The 15,419-nt window shown below is 34.8% G+C and overlaps 2 protein-coding genes across 2 annotated transcripts; both read left to right on the top strand.

The window, feature by feature from the left end:
• Window positions 1–297: 297 nt before the first annotated feature.
• Window positions 298–4,713, top strand: LOC123274073. The gene is made up of 2 exons (XM_044741571.1): window positions 298–3,574; window positions 3,677–4,713. The coding sequence occupies exons 1-2, from the start codon at window positions 298–300 to the stop codon at window positions 4,711–4,713; spliced, it is 4,314 nt and encodes a 1,437-aa protein (XP_044597506.1).
• A 9,279-nt stretch (window positions 4,714–13,992) lies between these two features.
• Window positions 13,993–15,216, top strand: LOC123274072. Its single transcript, XM_044741570.1, has 2 exons — window positions 13,993–14,436; window positions 14,500–15,216. Exons 1-2 carry the CDS (start codon window positions 13,993–13,995, stop codon window positions 15,214–15,216), a joined length of 1,161 nt encoding a protein of 386 aa, XP_044597505.1.
• Window positions 15,217–15,419: the final 203 nt, after the last annotated feature.

Raw genomic sequence — 15,419 nt, 5'->3', positions numbered from 1 at the left:
ATGAAATACGCTGTTCAATGACAGCCAAATAAATTTGCTTTCTAAGCCCAACGAGTTTATTGGATTCTTAATTTTTTTAAATTATTAATTATAGAAGCAGATAACTTAAATAGACGGTTCATTTGATATCATCACTACTATTGTAATTTATTATAGTTCAATATATTAATTATCATTTTCGTTACAGCTCTTATTTTCGTATCAACTTATGATGTTACAGCAGTAACATAGCTAACTATTGATATTTGATTCATTCTTATTTTCTATATCGTTCGATTTTTGCTTCCTCTTGTCATCATGCCACGAAGAAAAATCGAGCGTGATCCAATTGAAAAAGAGTTAATTAAAAGACAAAGACAAGATAAAAGAAATGCTGATAAACGATTGACCAGGAGTAATTCGAAAAAAAATAACCTCCATCCAAAAATTGTTAAAACTACTCGTATACATGACCTTGATAAACACGATACTATACTACTTAATAAATCAGACATTATAGATCATCCGTCAACATCTAGACCTCCACCAGTAGAATCAAGTATTCGTGATGAAAGTCTTATCAGAAACGTCCGTGGTTACGATTCTGATGGAAATTCAGAACTACATGTAGATGAAATTAATATTGGTGAAAATTACTTAGGTCCGATGTCATTAACATGTTCTCACTGCACCGCGAAACACTTTTCCGCAGAACAAGTCGCTAACAAGAAACATTCATTTAACGATTGTTGCAGTCATGGTGAAGTTGCTCTTGATGATTTACCAGACATGCCAGTTCCGTTAAAACATCTTTTTGATGGGACCGATGAAAAATCACATCATTTTTTTGAACGAATACGTTATTATAATAGTTCATTTTCCTTTGCATCTTTCAATGCTAATTTAGTCCAATTTCGCAATAGTCGCACAGGCCCGTTCTGTTTTAAATTGCAAGGTCAGGTTTACTACCAAATTAATGAATCTTTGTATCCTGAGGTCAACGAAAACCCTACGAATGGACAATTATTCATAATAGACGCCAACGAAGCTTCGCAATTTAGATGCACTCAAAATAATAAATTAGATTTAGATGTTGTCAGTACCATCGAAACGGTGATAAGAGAACACAATATATTTGTACATTCGTATCAAATGATGAAAGATGAACTGGATAGCGCCAAGACAGCGAATGATAACATAGAACCTGAATTACAGTTACTGTTTACATTGAAAAAGGGCATGGACCGAGGCCGATATAATTTCCAAAGAGTTAATGAGGTGGCTGCAGTTTTTGCAACTACGGCAGATGGAGACATTCCTGAATCGTACGTGACTATCAGGAATAAAACTACAAAACAATTAAAATCTATTAGTACCATGGATTCTAACGTTGAACCATGGATTTATCCGTTATTTTATCCTCACGGGAGTAAAGGTTGGCATAAAGATTTACCCTGCGTACGCAGAAATAAACATGTAACTCGAAATGCTTACATTAAATTCCGCATGGCAATACGTAATAGTTTTAATGCATTCTTGATGGGCAGAAGATTATTTCAACAATGGGTAGTAGATAGTTACGTAAAAATAGAAAAAGACAGAATTTCTTTTTGCAGAAACAATCAAAAAAAATTAAGGGCAGAGTCATATCAGGGATTAATTGATCATTTACATAACAGAGCAACCGATACAAACAGTCAAATCGGTAAAATAATAATACTACCCTCTACATTTGTAAGTTCTCCTAGAAATATGGTTCAACATTACCAAGATGCGATGTGTCTCGTAAGAGTATTTGGAACCCCTGATTTGTTCATTACGATGACGTGTAATCCGCAATGGCGTGAAATAGTTGAAAATTTATTGCCAGGCCAAACTGCTGCAGATAGGCCGGATATTGTTGCTAGAGTATTTTATTTAAAAGTTAAACAATTGATGGACATCATAGTTAAACAGAATCATCTTGGTGAAGTTAAAGCTTTTGTCTATGTAATTGAATACCAAAAACGCGGTCTTCCTCACGTTCATTTATTGGTAACTCTTAACGATAATTCTAAGATTACTACTCCTGAAGAAGTAAACAGGTATGTTTCAGCCGAAATACCAGATCCACTTACAAATCCAAGATTACATGGTATTGTAATGAAAAATATGATACATGGACCTTGCGGGGATTGGTGTTTAGTTAATAACACCTGTTCAAAGAAATATCCCAAGCCTCATGTATCAGAAACGACGATGAACGAAAATGGCTATCCTCAATACAGGCGAAGAAATACAAATATTTCTTATCTAAAAGGAAATAATTATGAAGTAGACAACAAACATGTAGTCCCGCACAACAGAAAATTATTGTTATTGTTGAATTGTCATATAAATGTAGAAATTGTTGCAAGTGTTGAATCAGTCAAATATTTATTTAAGTACGTATACAAAGGTCATGATGCCTCTGCCTTTGATGTTACAAATTCAGATCAAAATCGAATTGTCAATCATGATGAAATTAAAGATTTTCTTGAAGGACGATACGTTGGTCCCGTTGAAGCTTGCTGGCGAATTTTAAATAAAGAATTACATAACAAAAGCCATACGGTAATTAGATTGCCAGTTCATTTACCGAACCAACATACAATTACCATAGATCCTGAAAATACTGAAAATATTCAAAATGCCCTAGAAAAAGAAACTATGCTCATTGATTACTTTGCTTTAAATGCACGAGATCCGGAAGCCAGAAATTTATTTTATTCAGAAATTCCATCACATTATGTATTTAAAAAAAAAGATAAGAATTCAAGCAAATTAACTTGGGAAAGGCGACAAACACAGTTCAATGCTTTGGGAAGGATGTATTCAATTAGTCCTGCGCAAACCGAATTGTTTCATTTACGTCTTTTATTACTCAATGTTAAAGGAGCAGTAAGCTTTATTGGCCTCAAGACTGTAAATGGAACGTTATATGAAACGTTTGCTGCAACGTGTTTGGCTCTAGGACTTGTAGAAGACGATACTGAATGGGAACGAACGTTATCCGAAGCTCAACTATGGATGATGCCAGTACAATTACGTAAATTGTTCGTCCGAATTTTATTATATTGTCACCCTGCATATCCTGAAAGATTGTGGGAAAAATTTAAACATTCAATGTCGGAAGATTTTCTATTGGAGCTAGATACTACCTTAGCTTATAAAAAAACTTACTTTTTACTAAATGACATGTTAATATCAGAAGGATCAGCGCTTAATAAATTCCCAACTATGGAACAGTTGATAGATTTTAACATACCTGAAAATGACAACATGTCACTAATAGATCATCAAAGAATCGGAGAAGAACAATATGTGAAGTTGAACGAAAAACAAAAGAATATTGTAGACACCATAATGAATTCGACAATTACAGGAGATGATGGTATCAATATTCATAATTCTAATTGTTTTTATATCGATGGACCCGGTGGCTCAGGAAAAACATTTATTTACACAACATTATTTCACTTACTTGTAAGTAAACAACGAAATGTATGCACGATGGCCTTTACAGGAATTGCAGCAACTCTCCTTCCGCACGGCAGAACAGTTCACAAAGTATTTGGTATGCCTGTTCCTCTTTATGAAGATTCAACTTCTAATATCAAAAATAATTCTAACGAATATCATTACTTAAAAAATATCGATATTATAATCTGGGACGAAGCTCCGATGGCACCGAGATATGCGTTGGAATTGGTGAATCGTACATTGTGCGACATTTGCAACGATAATCGTCCATTCGGAGGTAAAATTATAGTTCTCGGTGGAGATTTCAGACAATTACTTCCAATTAAATTAAACGCCACTCGCACTGAAACTATAAACTTATCGATAAAATTTAGTAAATTGTGGAAACATTTTAAAATATCTTCTCTTACACAAAACATGCGAACGTTACCGGAAGAAGTCGAATTTGCTGAATTTGTATTGTCTATTGGAAACGGGAGCATTAATAATGAAGATGATTACGTAACTCTTCCGCAAAAATGTGTTGCCTCGAAAGATGCCGATATCGTTGCAGATGTTTACGCTGACGCAATAAGTAATAGACAGTATGATAATTTTACTATGCTGGCTATTCTTTCTCCTCGTAATATAGATGTAGATTTAATAAATGATAGAGTCGTAAATTTATTGGACGCAGAATCAGAAAAGATTTACAACAGTGTTGATAGCACGGAAAATTGTGACAACGGCGTTATCAATGAATCAATTTTAGTAGAATATTTAAATTCTATAAACCCTCCTAATTTTCCGCCTCATAACTTGAAATTAAGATTATACAGTGTCATTATGCTTGTAAGGAATTTGAGCATAAACGAAGGTTTATGTAATGGTACTAGATTAATGGTTATTGAACTAGGAACAACTTTATTAAAATGTAAAATTCTTACAGGCGATAAAGTTGGAGATATTGTTTTTATAAATCGAATAACCCTCTACTATGACCATGCGGGTGCGTTTACATTCAAACGAAGACAATTCCCTGTAAAATTAGCATTTGCAATGACTATAAATAAAGCTCAAGGTCAAACGTTCAACAAAATAGGGATAGACCTACAAAAAGACGTCTTCAACCATGGACAATTGTACGTTGCTATGTCTAGAGTAAAATCTTGGGATTCATTGAAAATTTACTTGAACAATGATAGGTCTAATGATTTGGTAAAAAATTATGTATTTACAGAACTTTATTCATAGGAAATTTTTATGAAATGTATATTTTATCCTACACTTCGATTTACTTTAATCCTGGAACTAAGAATTGTTAATGTGACATAACATTTTCATTATGAAATTTGCATTATTAATTTATGAAAACATTTGCAGTAATCGTACGTGGAAAAAAAAACGTTTGATATCTAACGAATTCAACACATTTTAGCCATGTTAAACCCGGAAAACGAGTAATGCCATGATTGTGACCACAATTAACAACACTTTCTTATCTGAAAAATTTACTGATGTTTCATTTGTTTTCGAGTATTAAGTAAAATTCATCACGTTCAATGCACGTACTATCATTATTATTAATTTTAAGAACTTAAATGTCTCTTATATTAGAATTAGAAACATTAAAGTTTTATGCATAATACTGTTGACAGAAACACATGCAATTAAAGGTAAACGTTAATCAACAACTGAATTACAAAGTACACATCAATAAATTTTATTTTTAATAATTTTCATTTCACAATTTAGGAAAACATTAGCAGTAATTGTACAGGGAAAAAACGCTTGATATCTAACGAATTCAACACATTTTAGCCATGTTAAACCCGGAAAACGAGTAATGCCATGATTGTGACCACAATTAACAACACTTTCTTATCTGAAAAATTTACTGATGTTACATTTGTTTTCGAGTATTAAGAAAAATTCATCTCGTTAAATGCCCGTATTATCATTATTTATTATTATTATAGTCATAATTATTATTATAATTAACATCAAATCCTGCCTTATCGTTCATACATGAAAGTTATATGAACTAACAAATCTCGTTTTCCACAAATCGAATAATGGAATAATCTTATCAAATTAATGTATCGTCATCAGTCCTCGACAATTCTACGAAATTTACATGAAATCTGACGTTTAAAGTGGGTCAAAATCAACTTCAAAGAAGTCGGTTGCAAATATAAAAACATACAAACATACGGGCGAAACTAATAAAAGCGTGTAAAATTGTGGAATTCATTTCAAAAAAATATGAAAATTGACGTTTAAAACTAATTTAAAGGGCGCGCCTTGGCGCGCCAATGAACATTTCTAGTTTTTCATAAACAGAATTGAAATAACTATAAAACAAGCAGAAACTATACATACATGATGGTATAATTACTAACTGTTTTATCATCTGTTAAAATTTTTCATTAGTTCGACCTACAGAGGGCATAATACTACTCGCGGGAAATTCAAATTAAAAACGAATAATTTTTGTTATGATCTAAATATTTTATGTATTACATGAGCGCTTAAGGCATGCTCATTTGGATTTTCCAAACTTTTTTTTAAATTCAAAATTTCGCACCTTTTTTTTTAATTAAAATTATAATAATTCATATTAGTCATCGCGCTGTATTTACTCAATATTATTTCGACTGAGAACCAGTTGTTTAATTGATTAAATAATAATCTTAATAATAATATAAACAAATATAATAATAATAATAATGATAATAATATACAAATAATGTGAATAATGAAATAATAATGGAACATTAAGTGAAATAAAATTATATTTACTTATTTTAAGAATACCCGAATTTAAATTGTAAATGAATTCAAATTTGAATTAATCGCCTAATTTGTCAGACCTGCTGAGTGCATCTAGAGGCAATGCAGTTAACAACCGGACAAGAAATTCAAATGATGTACAAGAACAATAAATTTGGATTGAAATTTTAATAAAATATTTGAAATAATTCAAATTCGTGCTTTTCTGACAGGTAGTGTCACCTGCCGGATGCATTTAGAAGCATCACAGTCCGTAGCCGGAAAAGAAATGAAAACAATCCACACTAAATATTTACATCAAATGCCAACAGCAAATATTAATAATTATTATTAAATTAAAAAATTATGATAATAATAACAATAATGAAACGTTAAATTGAATAAAATTGCATTTAATTATTTTACTAATACCCGCAATAAAATTTTAAATGGATTCAAATTTGAATTAACCGCCTATGTTGTCAGACGTTCAATGGAAATAGAATGACTCTGATACTATACAGTAGTATACTATCCTCAGAGCATTGAATTGTACCAACTTAAAAACTTAAAAATCTAAAACAGAGTAACTATCCGCAGAGGATCTCAGATGCCAAATGGAAATGGACTAACTCTGATACTAAACATGTACTATCCGCATCGAACTAAACTGTACCAACTTCGAAATAAAAAATTCGACCGAAATTAGTAAAATCTCTCGTAGATCCGAAAAACGGGGGAGCGAAAATTTTATAAATTAGGATAACGTTAAATAATATAAAAAACAATATAATTTTTGGTGTTTTATAAAAAGGACTAATAATTGAACTATTAAAGCGGGTGTCAAGTGTTGACATGGACGTAGTAATAAAATAAATCGAGTTAAAAATATGGTGAGGTTATGTTGACATCTGACTCGAGAAAAGAGGCACAGTAGCCTCACGCCTACACGTTCACACACATTATTACATATGTTGTTGAACGTGTACTTGGCTTGAGGCACTATTGTGCCTCCGGATCATGTCCGAGTTCGTGGGTCTCAGAGCCAAATTGTATGCCTTCGAAATCCATGATCCTCAGAAGGAAAAAGACAGGATAAAGAAACGGGCAAAGGGTATCGGAGGATCAGCCTTGAAGACCATCACGTTTGATGACTTCAAGAGATGTCTTTTTGAAAATGTATTACTGAAGAAAGAGCAATACATGATTAAGAGTAAAAAACATCAAGTACATACAATAAAGCAGGAGAAACTTGCTCTCAGTTGGGCTGATGACAAACGTCAACTCATTGAGGCAAGCACGGATACTGTACCTTGGGGTTATAAAGGCTCCTTAGATTTTAAGAAAAGAAAAATTGTTGAAGATAATGATGAAAATAATAATAATAAAAGACAAAAAAATTTGTAATAGTATTAAAAACAATGTAAATATAGTTTTAAGGATTTATGTATTAAGGTTTTGTAAATAAAAACAATGTAAATATAATTTGTGTTTTACATATCAGATTAATTGATCCAACTATTATGATTAGTATCAAAACCTAACCATTTAACATAGTATTTATTTCCACGTTTTCTAATTACTTTTTCAACTAGATATACATCTGCATATTTAACTTTGCTGAGTTCTTCGTTGTAAAATCCACCTTCGATTGGTTGATCCTGATAGTCCACAAGCTTGTACGTCGTTGGATTCGTATTCTGCACCGACTTGATTGTGAAGATTTCTGTTGTCCAATTTGGTGTGTATCCTTTGTCAAAAACATGCTTGTACTTGCTGATTCGGACTTTGTCTCCAACTTTGAACTTCTGCTTCTGCTTCGATTTGGTTTTCAGTGGTTGATATATATTTTCCAATAGTTGTTTCTCCTGAGCAGCGGTAACATCGGCAGGTTTCATTTTGATGGTACTGTGTTTGGTGTTATTGTAAGTATTCACCAAGTCATCAAGTATATCAGTCCACTTGTAGCTACCACGAGCTGTAAACTCTCGTCACATTTTAGTCTTAATTGTTCTATTGAAACGTTCACATATGGATGCTTTGAGATTGCTGAATGTTAAATACAGATTTATCTTGTGCTGCTTCATCAGATCTTTGAATTCTTTGTTGTAAAACTCTTTACCCTGATCAACATGAAGATTCTTAGGGACACGACCTTGCTCGAGTACAGACTTCATAGCACTAGTGACATCTACACCACTTTTAGACTTAATTGGAACTGCCCAGGCATACTTTGAAAATATATCTATGATTGTAAGCAGATACTTGTATCCTTTATTAACTGTTGCATATGGAATCATCTCAACCAATTCAGCTTGCCAAGTCTCATCAAGACCTCTGATATCAACATGACGACGTTTATAGTTTCTACGAGCTGGTTTGTGAAGCTCTTCAGCTATCACTTCCTTTTTGTTGTTCATTGAGTTTCTCAGTGAGATATTTGATAGTATTCCGGTGAGAGGAAAGTACTGCTTTAACTTCCTCAATAGCCGTCTGCAAATTTATCACAGTAGCTGTCAGTGTTACTATTTCAGAGTGTAAATGTGAAATAATCTCTTTCTGTTTACTGTTTATACTTTTATTCAGTTCAGCTATCTGTCTCAGTACAAATTGCACTATTGCTGCATCATATTCATTTGAAGGATTACCGAGATTGCACAACCTTTTATTCTCAATGTTATAGTTTCCATCAGAAGTTACATTAAAACCTCTACCAGCTGGTCCTCGTTGAACTGACTTGTCATTGTCCAGTGAACGTCCAAATATATCGATACTCATAGTTGTGAACACTTTGACGGTCGGTGTGTGAATGATGTAATTTTCTAGAAGCTTTTAATATATAACTCCAGCCTCCCTAAGCTCTTCAATAATTGACATGATTTCATTCGTGTGACTTGGGTTTCCAGCAGCTTGAGATGCCATCAGTAGTTGCAAACGATCAACAAGTTCATTTGGATCATCCCAGTAAACATAATCCATTGGTAATCTCTGTTTTCTTGCAATCATATATTTCGGTAACCCTTTACCGAACTTAGTGAGAAAATCAGCAATGTATTTATTGTACTTTATTGTTATATCTTCATAAATGGAACGATTTGAATCATAATTTTTCCTATGAGTGTTGGTATGTTGAATTATATCCAAGTACTTGTCCTTATCATCTGGGGTGATGAGTGCATCATCTGGCGATTTTCTAAATAATAATTCCAACAATCCAGGAGTTATTGGATAATTTTTACCTTTGACACTTATTGTATCATTTGCAAATGAAATAGGTGAATCACCCATATACAATTCACCATGTTTTCTGCGTATACCATATCTCATATCAATATCTTTGTGTTTTTTACTTAAACGTTGTAAATAATTAGTGAGAAGAGAATTTTTACGAGTTGGAGTACTTGTTGATGGCGGTAGCTGAGTGATAGCATGTGCTGTATTGTCAAATGAACTTTCATCATCTGATATTAAACTGTTGTAGTCGTCTGGATCAATATATAAAGATTTTTCAACGTGCTGGTTTTCAACCTCTTCTTTTTTAATATTTTCTTCTTTCAGCTTTGAACTTTCAACTATAGTCTGGAGAGGTGTTACAATAGGCTTAAACATTTCCTCCATGGCTTTTTCAGCTGTATCTTTACCCAACTTCAACATCCTGTGCTTTCGTCGGATGGTATCGCTGGCTTGAGATATCTGATGCAGAATATCCTTCTGCTTTGAAATTTCTTCAGGCTTCATGTTGACAGGTTAAAGTCTACAGCATGTATGACTATCACACTCTAAAGTACCTCAATTTATACTAATGAAGCAGTCGAATCCTTTTCGATACCTGCCGCTGTTCAATTCACTGTCTCTATCTATTACCACAAACCCATATTTATTCCAACATGCCGAGCATAAATCTCTGAATGAGTTGTATGGCATGTCCGTATTGACGTGATCATCATAAATATGCTTCAGATTCATTTCATCTTGACGGAACAGCACGAGAAAATTTGCATTATCTCTAATCAGATGCTTAGGTATTCGCGTATAAGTTTGACAGAGATAGAAGCTGTCTACATCCTTGTGTCGACCCATGCAGAAAAAAGCCTTGATGTGATCCTGTTTTTCACAAGCAACATCGTCAAATATCATCAGGGAGTTAGGCTTAGCATCTTCAGGCTTGATTACAGCTTCATGTTCACTGAATGTGAAGAATCCAATACCATCAATCTGTTTAAGCAGTGTCTCCAGAAACTGATACTTTGGTTGGTTAAGAGACTTTGAGTAAAGATATATATTCTCAAACCTCAAACCGTTTGGATGTACAATAAGGGACAGCAGAGCATTCGTCTTTCCACAGTTTGATGGTCCGCAAAACACTGCACGGATACTGTTTGGAAGTAAAGCACCATGTCGTTTGAGATTTTTTACACCGGTTCCTTGAACAATTTGATCAAAATTGATAACTGGCAACTGAGCTCTTGGTTTGTTGTCCACGATTAGATTCTGAACTCAAGGGGTATATATACCAGCTTATATAGATTAGCAAGTCAGTCTTTGATGTGACATGTCTGAGAGCAGACGTGGTAAAGGTTTGTTCAACAATATAATCAACAAGCTCCCACTTGAACTTCACATACCAGGTTATCAATACTGTGGTCCGGGTACCAAGTTAGCCAAGAGGTTAGCTCGAGGTGATTCAGGTATAAATCCTTTGGACGCTGCGTGTAAGGAACACGATATAGCTTACTCAAAAAATCGTGAAAATTTGGAAGCCCGTCACGAGGCTGATAAAATTCTTGCTGAGAAAGCGTGGTAAAGATTTCAAGCGAGAGACGCTGCTATTGGTGAAAAAGCTGCTGCTTGGAGTGTAAATAAAATCATGAAGTTAAAGAGACGTTTCGGTATGGGTCTTAAAAAAGAAAAACCTATTATTAACCGTAAGACAATTGAAAGAAAGACAACTAAGCGAAAAACGACAAAGCGTAAGATAACCAAACGTAAGGTGACCAAAAGAAAGACAGCCACGCGCAAGACTTCCAAGAAGAAAGATGTTGCTCTAAGACAGATTGTTGATGGAGCTAAAAAGTCTATGCAACCTGGTGGAGATCCAGTTAAAACAGCCCTTGAGTGTGCCCGCAAGGCTGTCAAGAAAGCTGGTGGGAAGAAAAATGTTCGATTGCCTCGTATTCTACCAGTTCCGTCATAAATTGGAGGAGTACTTCCATTCTTGATTCCCCTGTTCGCAGGGTTATCAGCTGTTGGTGCTCTGACAGGTGGAGCTGCAGGTGTTGCAAAAACTGTGAACGATGCTAGCGCAGCTAAAAATCAATTTGTAGAACAGAAACGTCACAATTTGAAGATGGAGGAAATAGCTGTAGGTAGAGGATTATACCTCAAACCTTACCGCAATGGTATGGGACTTTATCTGAAACCATACCCAGAGAGAGCTGGTTGCAAGAAGTCAAAAAACCAGTAGAGCTACCACATCGAGCACTGACTAACATCGATTTATTAAAATATGCCAAGCTACTTAAAATTCCAAATTTTCGTGGAGTTTTCATGAGAAATGATTTACAAAAATCTGGACCGAAGATAAATGAATCAGCAATAATAAATTTGGATGATAAACTTAGACCTGGAACTCACTGGGTTGCATACAAGAAGAATCATAATCAAGTAATTTACTTTGACAGTTTTGGTAATCTACAACCCTGTTATGTCCAAGGGCGTTTAAGTGGTAGCGTAAACAGTGGAGGTTTGGACTAACGGTTTAAAGAATACGCAACGGAGTTTTAATTCCGTTGTTTTAATTATTTATGTGGGACGTTTTCGACGGACGAATTTACCACGCCTTCGTTTGAGACTGAACACGGATTTTATTAAGAATAGATGTACTTTCTCTTTGCAGGATTTTTGTTGTTACCGGATCCGTGATCCCGGGGCCGCTGTTAGCGCCTTTTCCTTGAATTGGCCCTCTGGTTGGTCCTTGCAGCGGATGGAGTTGGATGGATTTGGGGCTGCTTACTTTAAGGGCTTCTTATTTTTAAGAAATGAATTAACTCGAAACTGATTTCACTTCTTTTGATATTTATTTTTATAACCACAAAACTTACACTTTCACAATTTAAATTTTAACGTAATTTATTTTAATGAATTTTATTGATTTGGTTGAGCTAACGTCCTCCAGTCCCCCGTAGGGTAAAGTGCGCAAAACTAGCTTTTAGGAAATTTTGAATAAACTTAATGACCGAATTCTCGCCTAAGTGCAGGGCAAATTAGAACTTTGAGAATACGGTTCTCTATGATTTACTTACTGGCCGAATTCTCGCCTAAGTGCAGGGCAAATTAGAACTTTGAGAATACGACTCTCTAAGATACTTAAAATTAATACGTGGCCTGCCGGTTAAACCGCGTCCAAACTTCCTTTAAGTGCAGTGCAAATTAAAGCAAAGGACTCTACAAGGCACGGGCCCGTCAATTAAACGCGGAAGTCGAATTAATTAACAAAGACCGGGAGCGGTCTCCGTTTCTCGTTTTTAAATATGCTCGCGGTGCTGAGTTTGCAAAAGTCCCCGCTAGTCAACCAGCAGTCGCGTAGCTTCTATTTTATTGTGGCTTTCGCGCATGGAGAAGTCTTTCATCTGCGCGGACGATTTAAATTTAAAGAAAGAGAAGAGAGAAAAAAAATTTGTGGGTGGACATAACAACCCCCACAAGACTTGATGAAATATCTCGATGTTGGTAGCGTAAAGTACAATCATAAAAGATATCAAGATTTTGATACAATTATATGTGGACATTTGTGCTTAAAATTTCTGGCTGGACAACTATAAATTGAAGTGACTCGGGACTATAAGCGTCAGTCATGGCAGATTCATTCACCTTGACACTATCCGGAAACTCCTCCGTACTGAAGGCAAATTATTTTCCGCCGATTGAGCTATCACCAACAAAAAATTATGTACTTGGACTTGTTAAGCTTCTGACATTCAATTCAATACCAAATATCGATGTTGATGCTAATAAATTTTATGTGTCATCAAAAAGATCCAAGAGAAGTACAATCAAGAGATTTCAAGATATAACTATACCGACAGGGAGTTATGAAATTAAAGATATTGAAACTTATATAAACAAGACATTGCCTGAACTGAGTTTCACTTTAAAAGCAAACAACAATGAGTTGAAGAGTGAAATAAAATGTGATCAGCATATAAATTTTGAACCTGAAGATTCCATTGGACCATTACTTGGATTTACCAAACGTGTTCTTGAACCTAACACAGCTCATAAATCTGATTTACCAGTCAAAATATTAAAAATCAACTCTCTGAGTGTCGAGTGCAATATAACTACTGGATCATACATCAATGGTGAGAAGAATCATACAATCCATGAATTTTTCCCGAGGGTTCCAGCAGGATATAAAATAGTGGAAGTGCCAACAAACATCATTTACCTACCAGTCGCCGTACGAGCAATACACAACGTAAGACTCCCATTGTTGATCAAGACGGGAGAATAGCAAATTTCCGTGGTGAGACTATAACGATAAGACTGCATATAAAAAATCTGTAATGGGTATCGTTTATGAGACAAAGACTGGTAATGGGTATAAAAGGATTGCAGCATGCCCAAAGATCATCAGTCATCATCAAGCTCTGAAAGTGTTAACACGTCAGAACGCAGACTACCTAAAAAGTCTATGACTAGAATTACGTGGAAAATTCATAAGATAAAAATAAGATTTTGTTGTCTAGCTTGCGTAATACCATGGCGGAAATCTTAGATATAAAAAAATCGATTATTTTTGATGAGTCTATTGCACACTGTGAAGCTCATTTACACCTACGATACGCATTATCAACGTTCAACAACAGTGATGAAATCAGGATTGCTGTTCAGCATCAAGATCTGTGCTTGCTCCCAAGCAAGAGCACATTACATTTTTATGGAAGAATGAGGAAAGCTGATGGTACTGCTGTAAGTGCTACTACGAAGATGGTCAACATGGCTGTTTGTCATATGTTTGAAGAGATACGTTATGAGCTCAATGGTGTAGAAATTGACAGATGTAAGAATGTGAGTATCACCAGTGTTATGAAAGGATACGCTTCTCTGAGTCCGGAACAACAAAATATTCTAGAAAATGCTGGTTGGATTGTTAATGAAGATGACAACAAGCTGACTGATAATAGCGGTTACTTTGATGTCTCAGTACCGCTGAGTTTCATTCTTGGATTTGCTGAAGATTATTAACGAATTATCGTGAATGCCAAGCATGAATTGATACTGATCAGATCAAACACTGATCAAAATGCTTACGTTGTTACCGCTGCAGCACCTGACAATGTTACAATTACAATCCAAAAAATTGAGTGGATTGTACCGTATATAGCAGTGTCTGACAAACAAAAAATCGAGGTGTTGAATTACATAACCTCTGATCCAGCTATCCCAATCAGTTTCCGGACTTGGGAATTATATGAGTATCCACTGCTACCAGCTACCAACAAGCATATTTGGGTAATCAAAACAACCAACCAGCTTGAGAAACCTCGTTTTGTCATCCTTGGATTCCAAACAGCAAGAAAGAATCAATCGAATCAAAACGCAAGCGAGTTTGATCACTGCAGCATAAGAGACATTAAGCTGTTCTTGAACTCTCAGAGTTATCCATATGGAAATTTGAACCTCAACATTGTGCATAATCAATATGCCTTGATGTATGATATGTACACAAATTTTCAAAGTGCTTACTACGGGAAAGAAGCTGAACCGCTATTGGCTAAGAAGAATTTTCTGAATACAGCACCTCTGTATATAATTGACTGTTCCAAGCAGAACGAGTCAATCAAGTCTGGACCTGTGGATATACGCCTGGAGTTTGAATCGTCAGCACAGTTTCCAAATCAAACTGCTGCTTACTGTTTAATAATACATGATCACATCATTGAATACAATCCAATCAGCAGCACTGTAAGAAAACTTACGTAGAATGACAGTTCAGTTCAACTTCGAGCCTACCATACATCACATGTATGTGTGAGACTTTGCATCAAGACAAGCGAGGAAAGGTCCATGGGAACAAGCGGCGAGAGACAGAGAACAATTTCCTCGAAGAATACAACAAATAAATAAAATTATTGAACCTGTACTAATCAATAAACTTAATGTAATTAAAAATAATAAATAAATAA

The sequence above is a fragment of the Cotesia glomerata genome, unplaced genomic scaffold (genome assembly GCF_020080835.1).
Source record: "Cotesia glomerata isolate CgM1 unplaced genomic scaffold, MPM_Cglom_v2.3 scaffold_21, whole genome shotgun sequence".
Lineage (NCBI taxonomy): Eukaryota > Metazoa > Arthropoda > Insecta > Hymenoptera > Braconidae > Cotesia > Cotesia glomerata.
This window is presented reverse-complemented; position numbering and strand designations above follow the sequence as displayed.